Consider the following 15932-nt stretch of genomic DNA (forward strand, 5'->3'; position numbering starts at 1 on the left):
TAGCAATTTGGCTCCTAGGTATGTACTCAAAAGAAATGAAAATAGGGAATTCCCTGGCAGTCCAGTGGTTAGGACTCTGCGCTCTCACTGCTGAGGGCCTGGGTTCAATCCCTGGCCAGGGAACTAAGATCCCACAAGCCACGCAGTGCGGCAAAAAAAAAAAAAAAAAAAGGAAAGAAAAGAAAAAGAAAACATATGTTCACATAAAACTTGTATGCTAATGTTCACAGAAGCATTATTTATAGTAGTCAAAAAGGGCTTCCCTGGTGGCACAGTGACTGAGAGCCTGCCTGCCGATGCAGGGGACACGGGTTCGTGCCCCGGTCCGGGAAGATCCCACATGCCGCGGAGCGGCTGGGCCCGTGAGCCATGGCCGCTGAGCCTGCGCGTCCGGAGCCTATGCTCCGCAGCGGGAGAGGCCACAACAGTGAGAGGCCTGTGTACCGCAAAAAAAAAAAAAGTGGAACGAATCCAGATGTCCACTGAGTGATGAATTAACAACATGGGGTCTAATCATACGAAGGAACACTATTCAGCCATAAAAAGGAATGAAATACCGTTAACAGTACCATGTAGATGAACCTTGAAAACATTAGCCAGACACACAAGGCTGCGTACTGTGTGTTTCCGTTTCTATGAAATGGCCAGAACAGTCAAACTGACAGAGACAGAAAGGAGCTTAGTGGTTACCCAGGGCTGCGGCAAGAGGCTGAGGGTGGGGAGTTTCCTCAGAGGGGTGATAAAAACGTCCTGGAATTAGTGGCAATGGATAGACAACCACCTCGTAATGTACAAAAGCCACTGAACTGTTTGCTTTAAGAGGGTGAATTTCATGGTACGGGAATTACATCCAATAAAACAGAAACAAAAATATTTTAAAAAAGGAATCTCTGCACTGGGGGAGCTTACATTCCAGTGGGGGAAGCAAAACAAACAAACAAAAAACAACTCAAGGGACTTCCCTGGTGGTCCAGTGGGTGCTCCCAATGCAGGGGGCCCCGGTTTGACCCCTGGTGGGGGAACTAGATCCCGCATGCATGCCGCAACTAAGAAGTCCATATGCTGCAAGGAAGTTCCCACGTGCTGCAACTAAGACCCGGCGCAGCCAAAATAAATAATAAAATTTACAATATTTTTTAAAAATTTAAAAAAACAACCCAAGGTCAGATGGTGATACTGTCAAATGGTGAGGGGGGCAGGGGGGTTCCAGGATGAGGGAGCGTGGAGCGGGGCCACATGCATGTGCGGCCGGCATCCTGCAGAGCTGGGCAGGTGAGGGAGCCCAGCCTATCTGTGTCTGCACTGTGTCAGAGCCCCTAAAGAGTCCAACACAATTACACATCAGGAACACACCGACAGCCAACAGGATTCAGCCTGGACCAGATTTGTTTTTAGCTGGCATGGGTGGCGTCCTTGTAATGGCCCCTTAACTGGCTCTGGCGTGGGCCTCCACGACAAGACAGTGGGTCAGTTCCCATCCGTGCGGGGAGCAACTGGGCTCCTGTCTGACCCCTGGAGTCACAGGCCATTCTGTCTACTGGGCAGTTAACAGTTAAACATTGCCACTTCCAACTGGTCACCCTGGTCTGCGACTAAATCCCTTTACCTTATCTTATCCAGAGTACTGAAAAAATAAGCCTGGCCTTGTCAGCATCCAGTAGATTTCTCTGTTTGGTAAATGTACCCTACGTAGTCCAGACTGCCTAGGATTCAGAGTCTTTTCCCGTTTACCAAGAAACAGCTCTTATGCACTTATTACTGGGAGAGTCCTTGGAACAGGGTGTAACAGACCTAGATCATTATCCTGTGCCAACAGACTTAAACGGTCTTGTTGTGGTGTCCAGTGGTGCCGAAGGGGGGCTGATCTTTGCTTGATTTGCAGCTGAAAGGGTCTCTAAGCCTTTGTCGGCAGAAGCAAAGACCAGGGTGGTGATGAGCCTTACGGATACCCGGTTGTTCTTATCATGGATAAATGTCTTAGGACCACGCTGCTGTTGTCTTAGACTGGAGCATTTTTTTCCTCTTTTTAAAGGTTTTCCCACATAGAAAACCTCCCCTGGCTGAAGGAACGGCAGGTTAGGTTTTGCTGAGACCCTAACCACAGGAAGACAGTCAAGTAAAGTGGGAAAGACCCAGCAGGAGCTCCCCTGTGGATGTCATCACAAGTGCACTACACGATCTGATTTCAGAGACAAGACCCGGGCTCTACGCCCTGGGCGGGACAGTGAGGCGATCGGCCTGCGGTCACGGTCACGGGCGTGTGTCTCCCACATGGGCAGTGACAGTGAGTCACTGTGTTCCACTCCATTTATTAGGGCGGCGGCAACATAAAGATTGCAGAAATACTGTGTTCACTGTGACTCTCAAAGGGGCTTATCTGTTCAACAAAGTCACCTCAAGTCTGGTCAAAGGGGATGATACACAATTTGAGTCGAGTCCACTGTTTTTTGTTGTTGTTGTATTTATTTATTTATTTTTAAAGACACCCAATTTATTTTAATGTTTATTTATTTAGGCTGCGTGGGTCTTAGTTGTGGCATGCGGGATCTTTAGTTGCAGCATGCGGTATCTAGTTCCCCGACCAGGGATCGAATCTGGGCCCCCTGCATTGGGAGCATGGAGTCTTAGCCACTGGACCACCAGGGAAGTCCCTTGTTTTTTTTTTTTTTAATTGAAGTATAGTTGATTTCCAATATTATGTCAGTTTCAGGTGTACAGCAAAATGATTCCCTCTTATGTATATATTTTCAGATTATAGGTTATTTCAAGATATTGAATGTAGTTCTCTGTGTTATACAGTAAATCCTTGTTGTTTATCTATTGGATTGGCCAAAAAGTTTGTTCGGGTTCCCTGACCAGGAACTGAACCCGGGCCCTCAGCAGTGAGAGTACAGAGTCCTAACCACTGGACCGCCAGGGAATTCTCTGTTTCTGTTTTGTATATAGATTCATGTGTATTATTTTTTAGATTCCACATATAAATGATATCGTATAGTACTTGTCTTTCTCTGTCAAGTCCACTGTTGACAGGCCTAGAATTTAGCAATTTCCTTACAAAAGAACCTGACAGGCGAATTCAGAAAACAAAACCTTCACTCAGCTTTTCACGCCAAACATGACACAGGTCAAACAGCTCAGACACAAATGAATTTTAAAACAGTTTAAAAGTGGCAGGGCCAATATGCACTGTATTTTATTTTATTTTATTTTTTTTTGCGGTACGCGGGCCTCTCACTGTTGTGGCCTCTCCTGCTGCAGAGCACAGGCTTCGGACGCGCAGGCTCAGCGGCCATGGCTCACGGGCCCAGCCGCCCCGCGGCATGCGGGATCCTCCCAGACCGGGGCACGAACCCGTGTCCCCCTGCATCGGCAGGCGGACTCCCAACCACCGCGCCACCAGGGAAGCCCCGCACTGTATTTTAAAATGTTAGGTGGGGGACTTCCCTCGTGGTCCAGTGGTTAAGACTCCACGCTTCCACTGCAGGGGGCACGGGTTCGATCCCTGGTCAGGGAACTAAGATCCCACATGCCGCACGGCACAGCCAAAAGAATAAAAATAAAATATTAGGTGGAGGGACACGATGACAAGGATTTGGTGGGTTTTCTTAGAACTTGGTAATTCTAAGAATTAAGTGAAGTTGTAAAAGGCACGCTGCATTTTTATAAACCAAGATTTTTAATACCCTTGCCTTTATTTGGCCTAACGCTCGGCAGATAGGAAACTCTAGAAAACACAGCAAAGAAGGGGTGGTTTATTTCAAAATAACTGAGCTTCAGTTCCACCCTGATGTCACTGCGTTGGAGCTGAGGCCATCTCACTATTTTAGCTTCATCACGACATGACATTAAATGTTTCCATTTAAGGAACCTCAGCCGTAGGGAATGAAGACAGGAATGACTTCCGTTACTGTTTTAACTTTACATTCGGTGCCGACACCCGCTGAAAACACTTATGATGACCAGACAGATACTATGAAGTTAAAAATTCAGAAATTCCAACAGCAATTTCCACACTCAGGTTAAACCTGCAGACACTCACCTCCCAAAGGTGACCGATGATGGGGGCGTCGGCCCAGGAGTGCTCTGCGTTTATGCCCATTTTGCCGTTTTTGAAGATGACAAATGTGATCGATTTATCAAACCACCTACACGAAACAAAAATGTTTATGTGACTTACATGTTTACAAAGACAAAAATAAACCCAAACGATGTATTTGTTTTCCTCTGGATGGGCTCGCTGACTTGGCACCCGCAGGGGTGAACGGGTCTCTGCAGGTGACAATAAAAGCAGATAAGACGCTGAGATATGCATTCAGGTACCGGACAGCAGGAGAACAGGGCGTTATCATTGTAACAAAAAAGGATGCACAAGGCAACTGCGGAGAAGTAGGAGGCTGCAAAGTCGTCCCTCGGTATCTGCCGGGGGGTTGGTCATAGGACCTGCTGCCGATACCAAAAACCTGAGGATGCTCCAGCCCCACACAGTTGGCCCTTCGTATCCGCAGGCTCCACAACCGAGGCTCTTAAACAACGGTCCACGGTCTGTAGTTAGCTGAACCTGCGGATACGGAAGACCAACTGTGCCTGCCGCACCCCTCCCCCACCCCAGCCAATCCTCACTCCCAACCTGATGGGCAGGCAGGACCTCACTTTACAGACAAGGCAAAGGAGCCTCCAGGAGGTGGAAGAGCCTCACCACAATCACACGCTCGGTGAGCAAAGCCAGAGCCGACATCCAGGTCAGACCCCGGGTACCACCTTCCCCCACCTGGTTCCAGGTGACCCACAGCCACTCCTCACGAGCAACTCCAAGTGGAGGTGTCGTGCACAGAGAGGGGAAGGACCTCAAAGCTGCTGCTTAAGCTGTGTGTGTGTAACAGTTTTGGTGGAAAGAAGAGAGTTACCAGTCATATTTTCACGCTAGCCTTATTCCTTAAGAGCGTAGATACATGCTTGCGGCTGGGTGTCAGCCACGTGTAACATTTCTTCCAAGTCCACAGGCAAACCACTGTGTTTCAGAAGGTAAGCATGATACCTGTCGAAACACCTGCCGTGCAGCAGAGACTTGGCGTAACTATCCATCGACGTAACCGGGTCTTCCTCCCTATACCCTTGTTCTGTTTCGTCCAATGTCACGAAGAACGCGGCTTTTTCCACTGCATCCAGAGACTGCTTGTTCTTCCCATGTCCAAAATAGGCCTGGCGACACCTGGCCCAGGGGACTCTGTAGCGAGGATTAAATACAATTAAACCTGCAGCAGGGACTTCCCTGGTGGCGCAGTGGTTAAGAATCCACCTGCCAGCACAGGGGACACGGGTTTGAGCCCTGGTCCGGGAAGATCCCACATGCCGCGGAGCAACTAAGCCCGTGCGCCACAACTACTGAGCCTGCGCTCTAGGGCCCATATGCCACAACTACTGAGCCCATGAGCCGCAACTACTGAAGCCCACGTGCCACAACTACAGAAGCCCGCGCGCCTAGAGCCCGCGCACCGCAACAAAGAGCAGCCCCCGCTCGCCGCAACTAGAGAAAGTCCTTGCGCAGCAACGAAGACCCATCGCAGCCAAAAATGAAAAGAAGTAAATGAAAAAGAAACATATAAAAAAACCTGCAGCAGTTTGGTGACATCTCTTTAGGTGGGATGTTTGAAACGACAACGGTTTTCAGTTTCCCGTGTTGTAAGGGTTTAAGGAAAACTACACGTTTGCGACTTCCTGCATCTGCAGGCCCCCACCTGCCTGCCGGCTGGGCTGCTTTGCTTGCGGGCAGGGGCCTCGCCTTCTCCTTGTACCTGCTCCAGGGCGGTCGCAGGCATGGAACCTCGTCCATAAATGCCGAGTGAAGGACAAGAATCCAGACGGGCCCCAAGCTTCGCCGTCCAGGGCAGCGGACCCACAGGCAGGCAGGGCCCCCCTCACATCCTTCCCAGCCCCGCGCCCAGCCCCCCTCCACGGAACCACCCCACGGAAGCCACAGTGAGGGCCAAGAGCACTTCCCTGGTGCTGGGACGAGCTCACGGGCCCCGACACCACTGTCCCATTTTTCAGATGAAAAAACTGAGGCACAGAGGTGAAGTCACAGCTCCTTCGTGGCAGGTTGGGTTCCTACCCAGGCCAGCCTGCCCCAGGTGCACGCGTCCATGCTACAAACACCGCACGACACCCCTGTGATAAGGGGCGCCCCGGGAGCGGAATTCAGGGATCCTTTTCCGTCCCGCCCTACGTGGGGTACACAGAGCTAACGGGACGCCCGCTTCTTGAGAGCCACCCCAGCCGTGGCTTCCCCGAATGGCTCCTGGGCCCCCCCACTCAGGCCCCCGCCCACCCTTCCACGTCAGGGCCACTTGGCCTCTGTCTCCCACCCTCTTCTCCCCGTGCACCGAGTGCTCAGCTGAGGCCGCCCATGGGGCCAAAACGGCCATAAACACAACGGGTCCCATCACAGGCTCAGCCTCAACCGCTCTCCTCAGTGCCTGGGGACAGCGTCAGCGCTCAGGCAGATGAAATGGGCGATGCCCCCATGGGGGGGGCATCAGGGTGGAGCTCACTGAGCCTGCATCCCGCCCCGCCCCACTTCTGCCCAACTGGGTGCCCCAATGACACTCAATCAGCACTGGGGACCCAGGGCTCATTCCCCAGGACACACGGCTCCTCTGTTCCAGCTGAGTCTCTGCCCCCCAGAGATGGCCAACCACTCCAGCTTCTCGGACTGAGCCTCCCTTCCTACTCACACTGCCTGTTTCTGGTCCTCAAGCGGCAAGGATCTTGCTTCCAGGAGCCCCTGGACCAGAACGATCGCCCAAGTCTGCTCAGGTCGCGCCAGCCTAACACGGCCCCTTTAACAGCAGCCCATCACAGAATCAAGCCCAAGTACAGCTGGGCACATGGGACCCATCCCACCCGGAGTTCCGGCGCCCCGGCCCACTCCACGGCTCCCAGCATCTGCTCCCCGGACGCCTCTGCGGCCTGTCGGTCCCCATGGCTCACTGCCGGCCTCTGTGTGCCCTCACCCGGGCATCTTCCTCTTCTCCACAGGTCGGTCACTCACTGCCGTATTCCCGGTGCTGCCCTAACGGTGGCCACACTGCTGACCTCAGGGGTCCTCAGCCAGGGACCACACTGCCCCCAGCGGCCCTGGCAAAGCCTGAAGACAGATCTGCTTGCCACGCTGGGGGTCGCTACTGGCATCCGGTGGGAGAGGCCAAGGATGCTGCTTAGCGCCCTACGGTGCACAGGACAGGGCTCCCCTCCGCCACCTAAAACAGACTTATCCAGCCCCAAAGGTATCAGAGCCGAGGCTGCACAAGCCAGGTCCTCGAGCTTCAGACGAGGCAGGAAGTTAACCCTAACACAGAGGCCCTGGTTAAACACGTCTGTTTCTAGATTAAATATGCCGCAGCCCGGGGAAGACGCCTACCTCCTTCCTCGTGTCACGTGCCCTGGGACCCGTGCACATGCACGCCTGCCTGTCCCACAGAGATGCCCAAGGGGACCTGAGGGTGGGGGCAGAGCCCGCTCCCAGGGGACAGAGCCAAGCCAAGCACCGCAGTAGTGGACACACCTCCCCGCCAGATGGGACCCTGGGTGAGGACAGCACTCGGGGCACCCGCCCCCGATGGCCCCCAGACACAACGGCATCACAGAGGGGCTGCACACCTGTCTCCCGCCGTGAGGGCCGCCAGCTTCGCCTCGCCAGCCTGGGGCTCCGACGGGTCATCCAGGATCCTCTGCATCTGCTGCTCGATCTCGCGGGGCTTCAACAGCCGGCCGTCGTGGTAGAGCCAGACCTTGAAGTAGCGGCCTTTGTGGAACACGACGATGTGCCTGCTGTCCCTGAGGTGCTGGAGGGTGTCTGGGGAGGGGGTGGGGGAGACAGAATCCGGAGGCACCCGGTTAGGGGAGGGGAGGAAACCACCCGTGACAGCACCAATTCTTCTGCCCACATCGCTCCGCTCAGCTCACGCGTCCATTTCCCGAAGGTCCGCAGAGGACTTGGGAGAGCACCCGGATCGAGAGCTTTGGGATCAGACAGGCCTGAGTGCTAAGCTCTGCTCGGCCGCTCACCGGACGTGTCCCCTGGAGCGAAGGACGCAACCCTCGCTAAGCCTGAGCCCTGGCGGGCCTGGGATGGACCCGGGGGGCGCCACTGTCTCTCCCTTACATTCTTGAGGGTATCCCGGCTGGGACAGATGTGGCCCCCCTATGCTGGGCAGTGGGAAAGGAGGGGGGTCATGTGTCCCAGGTCAGGCTGCCGGAAGTGAGCTGCTGAACCACAAATCTGGTTTCCCTGAGCACGATCCAGGGCGCTTTCCACCATAAGCCCTGCGTGGGGGCCAGAGCAAAACGCCCCTGAAAGATCCAGATGAAGAAACAGGAATATTCCTAACCCAACCTAGAAAAAACTCCACCATAAGACAGCCTTCAACCAAAGAGAAACTGAGGTCTGAAAATCGGTCAACTGTCCAGGCCTCAGAAAGACAAAGGAAATTCAACAGAAGGAAGGTTGACGAGCCTGAAATCTCTGAAATCTTAGAAGGTCAGCGCTCATCAGTGTGGTCTCCTCCAACAACTCCTGAGCATAAGGATGGAACGTTCTGATTCCCAAAGGAACCCCGAGCAGGTCACGCACCTGTTTCCTCTCCTGGGATCCGAGAAGTATTAAACATTCGCTCCCACTGGGCGGAGCAGAGCGGAACTGTAGATCCCAAAAGAAAAATCTGTAATAGAAGCATGTTTCAAACAAAATCCGAGGAGCAGACCCAGTCCACACATTTAAAGGCTGGATTTCTTTTCTGTGCACATAGCGTGGCTGGACTTCATCTTTTCCAAACACTATAAAGAATGGTGGCTCCCTGGGACACCGTGCTGCCCTGGAGTCTGCAGAACCAGGCCAACGTACAACATCCTGCTTCTTATTCCCAAATAACACACCCTAATGGGTCATTTATAAACTGACACTTAAACCAAAGGGGTATTTAAGAAAAAAAAAATGCCGGCGGGGGGGAGGGATAAATTGGGAGATTGGGATTGACATATACACACTACTATACATAAATAGATAACTAATAAGGACCTGCTGTATAGCACAGGGAACTCTACTCAACACTGTAATGGCCTACATGGGAAAAGAAGCTAAAAAAGAGTGGATATACGTATATGCATAACTGACTCAATTTGCTGTACACCTGAAACTAACACAACGACTATACTCTAATAAAAATTTTAAAAAAGGAAAAAGAAGGAAAAAATGCCTTCTCGTGAGTAGCTAGACAGCTATATTATTTCCTTCACAAGCAAGTGAGGGTTTCTTCGTAGGACAGACTGCAGAACTAAAATACATCAAACATATATCCATTTAGGATACAGAGGAGAATTAAATCTCAAAGTAATTATGCTGAGTGAAAGAGGCTAGACCAAAAAAAAAAAAAAAAAAAATGCATGTTGTCAAATTCCATTCACCAGTTTTAGAAGATGCAAAGCTAACCTAGAGTGACAGAAAGCAGGTCAGGGCGACGGTGGGGGGCGGTGGAAAGGGACGCCAGCGAACTCTTGGGGGCGGTTCCCTAACTCAACTATGGCGATGGTTTCACGAGTACAGAGATACACATCAGTGTATCAGAACTTAGCAAAGCGGACGCTTCAAACGTGTGCAGTACGTCAGTTACACCTTGATAAAGCTGCTCGAAAAGAATTTTTTAGAAAGCAGTTTGTTTCCATACCGGTTTGATTTCCTCCCGGTCCAGTTTGCGTCTGTAAAGCAGGATGGCATGGATACCGTTGCCTGCTCTCGCTGCCTGAATGTGAGTCGGCGTGATGTACAGCAAATCCTGATACAAGAAAACACACGACAGCAGGGAGAATGTGCATAGGAAAAGACAAGTGAACTTCAACACACAGTTAAAATATTTCTATACATGTGTTAATGACATCTGCTCTGCTGGAAAAGAAATCATTTTCATTTTCTACACTTTTTCAGTTTTATTGTGTTCACGTTTCAAGCCCCCAGATAATTCTTGGGCTAGGAAAGGTAACAGTATATTTTAAAAGTGAATTGTAAATAAATATAACTCAAGCCTAAAAAAAAAAAAAGATAACAGCGCTTCACCCCAATTATCCTCATAGAATGCATCAAAAGGAAAGCAGAAATTAAAAGGAGCAATGAGATAATTAGGAAGTTTTCTGAATGAGAAGGAACCAAAGGTTAAAACAACCTTTTATATAGAGCAGTGCTTGCAACTTTCTAAACCTGGGGACACATTTCTAAGTGTCTACATTTTTCAAGTCCAAGGGATGCTTGTCTCAACTGTATTTTGAGAGAGCCTATGTGCAGGGCTGCCCCTGATTACGTGGGAAGTAGACACCAAAGTCTTCAGGAACGAAAGGGCACCAGGTGGACAGCTCACTCTCAAACAGTGGTCTTCTGGGCCACACCAACAATTTTTCTCTAAGTTTGCGATTGTTTCCAATGGAAAAAAAATTTTTTTTAAACAGTAGAAATTTTAAAGGAGAAAAACAGAAAAAGCAAACAGACAGAAGAAGGTGGAAAAACTCAAAGGAAGCAAAGAGCAGAAAGAAAGGGAAAGACAGATTCACCAGTTATTTAAGGCCACTTATTAGACCCCAATGAGGTGCTTCTAACAAAATAACAGGGTGTGCTCTGCAGACCACCTATGTCTCAAAAGGCAAGAAAGACCGAGGAGATGTGAAAACGACACTCAGCGCAGCACCCCTGGCGTCCCAGGGCCCAGAAGAACAAAGCTCAGCGTGTGGACAAACTCTCAGCCGCCCCACAGACCCTGAGCTTTTCGGGGTGGGCAGGGATGTGATCGTTCACCGCCACGCAGGCTCCATCAGGAAAACAGAGGGAAGGAAAAGAGGGAGAGGTTCGCTGCCACGAGGAAAGCCAGTCGCCACGAGAGGACCTGTGCGATCCGAATTTCTCTGCAGCAGATTGGTGGGTGCCTTGAGCTACCTGGCAATTCCAAAAGGACATCCACGGGGCTCTCCAGTGTGCAAAGCAGGTCCTGGGCTCCCTGCTAGGGGCGTGAGGCCTCGGACGGGGACGGCAGGGCCAGAGGAGCACGGGGAAACCCACAGCGTCCCCAGGCAGCCCACAGGGCCGGGAAGAGGCCACCCTGGTGCATCGTCTCCATCAGACACCGCTCGGGACTCACCATCGCGTAGTAATTGCTGTTCACCATCAGTGGCCCTCGTCCTCGGAGGTAGATGTACTCCTCCCACCAGTCACTCACCTGTCAGGTGCACACAGGAGAGACCAACCGACAGGCTTAACCAGGCTGCCCAGGGCGGAGGCGGGGTGTGGGGGGCTCGGGGAGGGTGCATTTCGTGCTTTGTCATGTATGTTTGACATCATTTCTCCCTCTCTTGGGGGCCAAGACAGCCCTAACTAGATGGAATGCAGAACAGTGGGAAGGAACTGGAAAGCGGTTTTATTTGAGTCAAGACATAGCTAGAAGGTAGATCACCTTCATTTTATACAGGGTTTAAAAAAAAAAAAAAAGACCAAACGGAAAAGAAGGGATAAATGTCGGACTGCTAACATTTCTTGACCATCAACAACACCCCAAACCACCCCACAGACTGCTTCTCGCCTTCTGCCGCCAAGACTCCCCAAGGCAGCCACTGACTCAGCCGTGCTCGGTTCCCTTTCAGAGCCACACAGGGTCCATGTGTGCTGTCCTCCCGATGTCCCCTAGAAGGCCAGCAACCTCGTCCCAACCACATCCACAACCTCCAGGACCCAAGGATCACGATTCCCTCACTTTGTAAAGTACATACACATACAGAACAGTGCGCATCTAAGAATCTAAGCGTACGTGTGAAAATGTTTACAAACTCAACACGCCCATGTAACCAGCGCAGGATCAAACTTGAAGGCGACCTGCCCCACCCACCGTGGCCTCTGGCGGGTTTTCTCCAGCCACCGCCCACTTGCAGCCCCACCCACCGGGTGTGTCTGGGTCACACCTTCTCCTCCAAGCTAGCCATTCCTCAAAACCTCATCCCCCCCCCCCCCCCACCCCGGCCTCATTTCATCAGCCAACGTCTCCTCCCGCCCGCCATGCGCAGGGAAGCTAGCTGGCTCATGGAACAGATTATATGCTCCTACAGAAAATTCCACCAAGAAAAATAGCGTGTATGTATACTCACATAATTGGTAGCCCACCAGGACTTTAGCTTCAAATACCACTGCAATCTCGGCCCGAGATTGACAGCAAAATCTTGTGCCAGAGCTGTCATCCGTGTAAAGTCTCCTTCCTTCATAAGAGGCTTCACAGATTCCAGGTACTGGGGTTGATGGAAAAAACATAAGCCTAGTTAAAACAGATGGTTTCCTTCCTCGTGCCTTAGACAAAGGCAGGTCTTCACACAAGGTAGCTAACTCCAATACTAAAGGATGTTTCAGGTCAGTGATAACTCAACAAGTAAACTCTTTTGTCCTTTACTGGCATACAAGCTCCCAGATCTTGAATCACCACAAAAATCATCAAAGTGGATTCTAGACTGACAAGATCGAGGTTTGATCGACAAGGAACTTTCAATGTGTATTTTTTTCTCCGTCATCTGGTCCTTAATAAGAGCTCTATTCTCACCTAAGCACCTTCACAGGTGCCAATGAGATGGGTGGGGAGGCCCTGAGAGCCAAGGGTAGGACCAAAGGCTGGTGTGTTCAGGACACCAGGACGGGAAAGGAGCCAGAATGATAGGGACGGAGAAGGTCACGCCACCAGGTCAAGGCCAGGCCTCCAGTTCAGAATTTTCGGGGTCCCCATGTCGATCTGCTCTGGCCCTTGCAGGTAAGAGCAGGCAGGTAGCAGTTCACAGCACACAACCGCATCTACCACGTGCATAAGCAAACTTACAGGACACAAAACTGCTGCTAGGCCCTGGGTTTGCCATGAGATTTTTTTTTTTTTCCCAGCTATGCCGTGGGGCACGCGGGATTTTAGTTCCCCAACCAGGGATCCAGCCCGTGCCCCCTGCATTGGGAGCACAGAGGCCTAACCACTGGGCCGCCAGGGAAGTCCCATCGAGTCACAGACCTTAACGTTTCAGAGCGGGCGTTCTGGGGACGCGTGAAGCCGCACCTACCCTGTTGACGGTATCTTGGACGGCTGGGACTGGCAGGCGTGGCAGAGATGTCTGGAAGCTGTACAACATAGGTTTGCGGCCTGAAAAGATCTTGACCATACCCTTTAAAAAAAAAAAAAAAAAGGTACATTCTCAAAGACGAGCTCTGTCAGAGATCCGAAACCAGTTCTCCAGGATATACAACTTGCCGACCGCGGACTGATTTTCTGTGCTGGTTCATTTCCTCTAGTCCATTTTCTGCCCCTACACTTGCAGGCCTCAGCAAACAAGTAACCCCAAATAAGACCCAGGGTGAACAAAACCCTAGGTCTGACAGATGCCTGAGACGTCCTGCCCTGTCCAGGCGGTGCTGTCCCCCGGGCACCCTGACACTGGGTCTGACTGCACTTCTGCACGGCGGGTAAGTTCCACCCACCTACTTCTGCAAGGCCCTCGGTTTCGGGATTGGCTCCCGGGGCCTGGAGCCAAGTGCAGCCCCTTCGGTCAGTATCAAGCCTGGTGGCGGCACATACTTGCCTGCTCTAGTCTGGAATGATCTAAACTTGCTGTGATGACTGGTCATCTCATGCAGACCAGACTTCAAAGGAACTTCTAGGGCTCACAGTGTGTGTGTGGACAGGGGGGTGATTCTTGATGTCGAAGAGCAGGTGGGACTCACCTGGACACCAGCCATGAAGGCCACCCTGGGGAAGGTCGTTTACCTTGCTCTGTAAAGCATGGAAACCATCTCAGAATCTCTCCTGGGAGCTGAATTCTACTTCTCTGGAAATCAGAAATCTTACATCCAAGCAACAGCAGGAAGTCGGTTCGGGAAAGAGTGAAGCCCAGGGCGTACGGTGGGCTTGGGCACGAGGGTGCCTGCTCCTTTCACGAGGAGCCCCAGGGGACAGCATTCAGCCACCGATGAACCCATCACGGGACAAACCTCCACGCACGTGGCCGGTAAGTGACAGGCGGTCTAAGGGCTGAGGTGAGCTGATGGAAGGTACTAGAAGCTAAGGGTGAGTCAGCGAGTCCCGGTCAACTGGTCGGCTAAGGTTAGAAAAGCTACAAAGAGGCGGCCGGATGGTACTTTTATTTGATGAGTGACATGGATGAGAAACCCAGCAGACATTAATACCAGATGTTCAGAACGCACTAAGACCGTTAGAGAAAAAGAGCGTCTGGCCCAAACAAGGAGGCACGCTGAATCAGAGCTCTCTGGCATGTACAGGGCAACGCTCAAGTCACCAAGGGGACTGTAGAGCACAGGGAACTCTAGTCAACACTCTGTGATGACCTATACGGGAAAGAGTCTACAAAAGAATGGATATATGTATAATGGACCTGTGTATATGTATAACTGACTCACTGTGCTGTACACCTGAAACTAACACAACATTGTAGATCAACTATACCCCAACAAAAATTAATTAAAAAAAAAAAAGTCACCCCGGGGAAAAGGCCCAGCGAGGACCTTCCTTTCAGAAGGAAAAGCCTCCCACACCAGATGTGGAGCTGACGGATGGGCCAGGCACAGAAGGACACATCCTGCGTGGTCTCACAGGTCCGTGGAACCATGGAAGCAGCAAGGAGGGATGGGGGCTGCCGGGGGCTGGGGACACGGGGCTGCGGGATGGTTAAAAGGGACAAGGTTTCGGTTCCAAGAAATAAGTACGTCCTGGAGACCTACCCTAAGGCATCGGGCCTGGAACCAACACTCCTGTGCTGGACTCTTCCGAATTTGCTAAGAGGGCAGATCTCATGTTAAATGCTCTTACGGCCAAAGGCAAGAGGCCTAAGCGGGGCCCGAGGAAACTTCTGGAGAGTGGATAAATCTGTGGCCTTGGCAGTGATGAAGGCGTCACGAGTGCACACTTATCTCCGAACACATCAGGCTGTGACAGAGCTGCGGCTTCGCAGGTGTCAGGCATACCTCGAGAGAGCGGGTTAGAAACGCCCACCCCAGCTGTGCCCTGGGGCGAGTTCGCATCATTACCATCCAGACTTTGGTGGCGCGGCTTATCTTGCCGTGCTGGGCGAACATCCAGCCGTGGTAGGACAGCAGCACCTTCAGAGAGTAGCGCATGGTGAAGATGAGGGCCACCCACAGGCCCGTGCCGAAGAGGACGCCGCTGACCACCTTCTTCGTCTGGCTGGACATGTAGCCACTGCCGAGACAAGACCAGACAAGCCACAGGTTCGTCCGTGTGGAAAGGAGGCCACGGGCAACGGCGCCGAGAGGCGCCGCGTGCTACAAGGTGGGTGGTCTCCTGCGGACACAGCTGAGGCCACAGACCCCAATCGGAGTCAGGCCTGATCAGGGAGACGACAACCCGTGTTAGGTCAACTCTCAGAAGACTCGGCCATCTTTCTCCTGGATTTGAGATGAACCAGCCGCATCTGCTTTGCTGGCCCTCGAAACACACCAAGGCTAATCTGCACAACTGGGGAGCGTGGACGACCTCCTCCAGGCTCAGGAATGAGGACGGAGATTACGGGGGAGACGGTGGCCCGTCCACGATGAGAGCTCAGCCCCAGACTGACCTGCTTTCTCCTGGGCTGGGAGCCGGCAGCAATCCTGCACCTTCCCTTCCTGCTACTCATGACGCTTTTTCCTTAAACACACCTTGGGATTTCACCAGGATGCATAAGAAACGCAGATCAACTGGCACAACTATTACTTCAACCATTTACATCAAAAGAGCTTGTTTTCGATCTGGGTAGGAACACTTACCGTGAATACACGTAGACACTGATGACGTAAAATGATCATTTAAATCGAAAACTGACGAAGAAAATGTTTTCGTTTGCTAAGGAGAGTAATATATTATCTGGTA

General features: G+C 51.8%; 1 protein-coding gene across 3 annotated transcripts in view; it reads right to left on the reverse strand.

Moving 5' to 3' along the window:
- Nucleotides 1–15932, reverse strand: part of CPT1A (carnitine palmitoyltransferase 1A) — a 63429-nt gene that overhangs the window by 23589 nt on the left and 23908 nt on the right. For 2 of the 3 annotated variants that reach the window (XM_027090713.1, XM_027090714.1), the window contains exons 4-12: nucleotides 15092–15263; nucleotides 13114–13215; nucleotides 12172–12309; nucleotides 11175–11252; nucleotides 9720–9827; nucleotides 8630–8717; nucleotides 7657–7852; nucleotides 5036–5224; nucleotides 4040–4145 (exon numbers count right to left, since the gene is read on the reverse strand). In XM_027090713.1, coding sequence (XP_026946514.1) covers nucleotides 4040–4145; nucleotides 5036–5224; nucleotides 7657–7852; nucleotides 8630–8717; nucleotides 9720–9827; nucleotides 11175–11252; nucleotides 12172–12309; nucleotides 13114–13215; nucleotides 15092–15263 — 1177 coding nt within the window. The remainder of the gene's footprint in view (nucleotides 1–4039; nucleotides 4146–5035; nucleotides 5225–7656; nucleotides 7853–8629; nucleotides 8718–9719; nucleotides 9828–11174; nucleotides 11253–12171; nucleotides 12310–13113; nucleotides 13216–15091; nucleotides 15264–15932) is intronic. The other variant, XM_027090715.1, reaches the window with a different exon arrangement.

The sequence above is a fragment of the Aethalodelphis obliquidens genome, unplaced genomic scaffold, assembly GCF_003676395.1.
Source record: "Aethalodelphis obliquidens isolate GAN/ISIS:26980383/991018 unplaced genomic scaffold, ASM367639v1 scaffold69, whole genome shotgun sequence".
NCBI classification, from domain to species: Eukaryota; Metazoa; Chordata; class Mammalia; order Artiodactyla; family Delphinidae; genus Aethalodelphis; species Aethalodelphis obliquidens.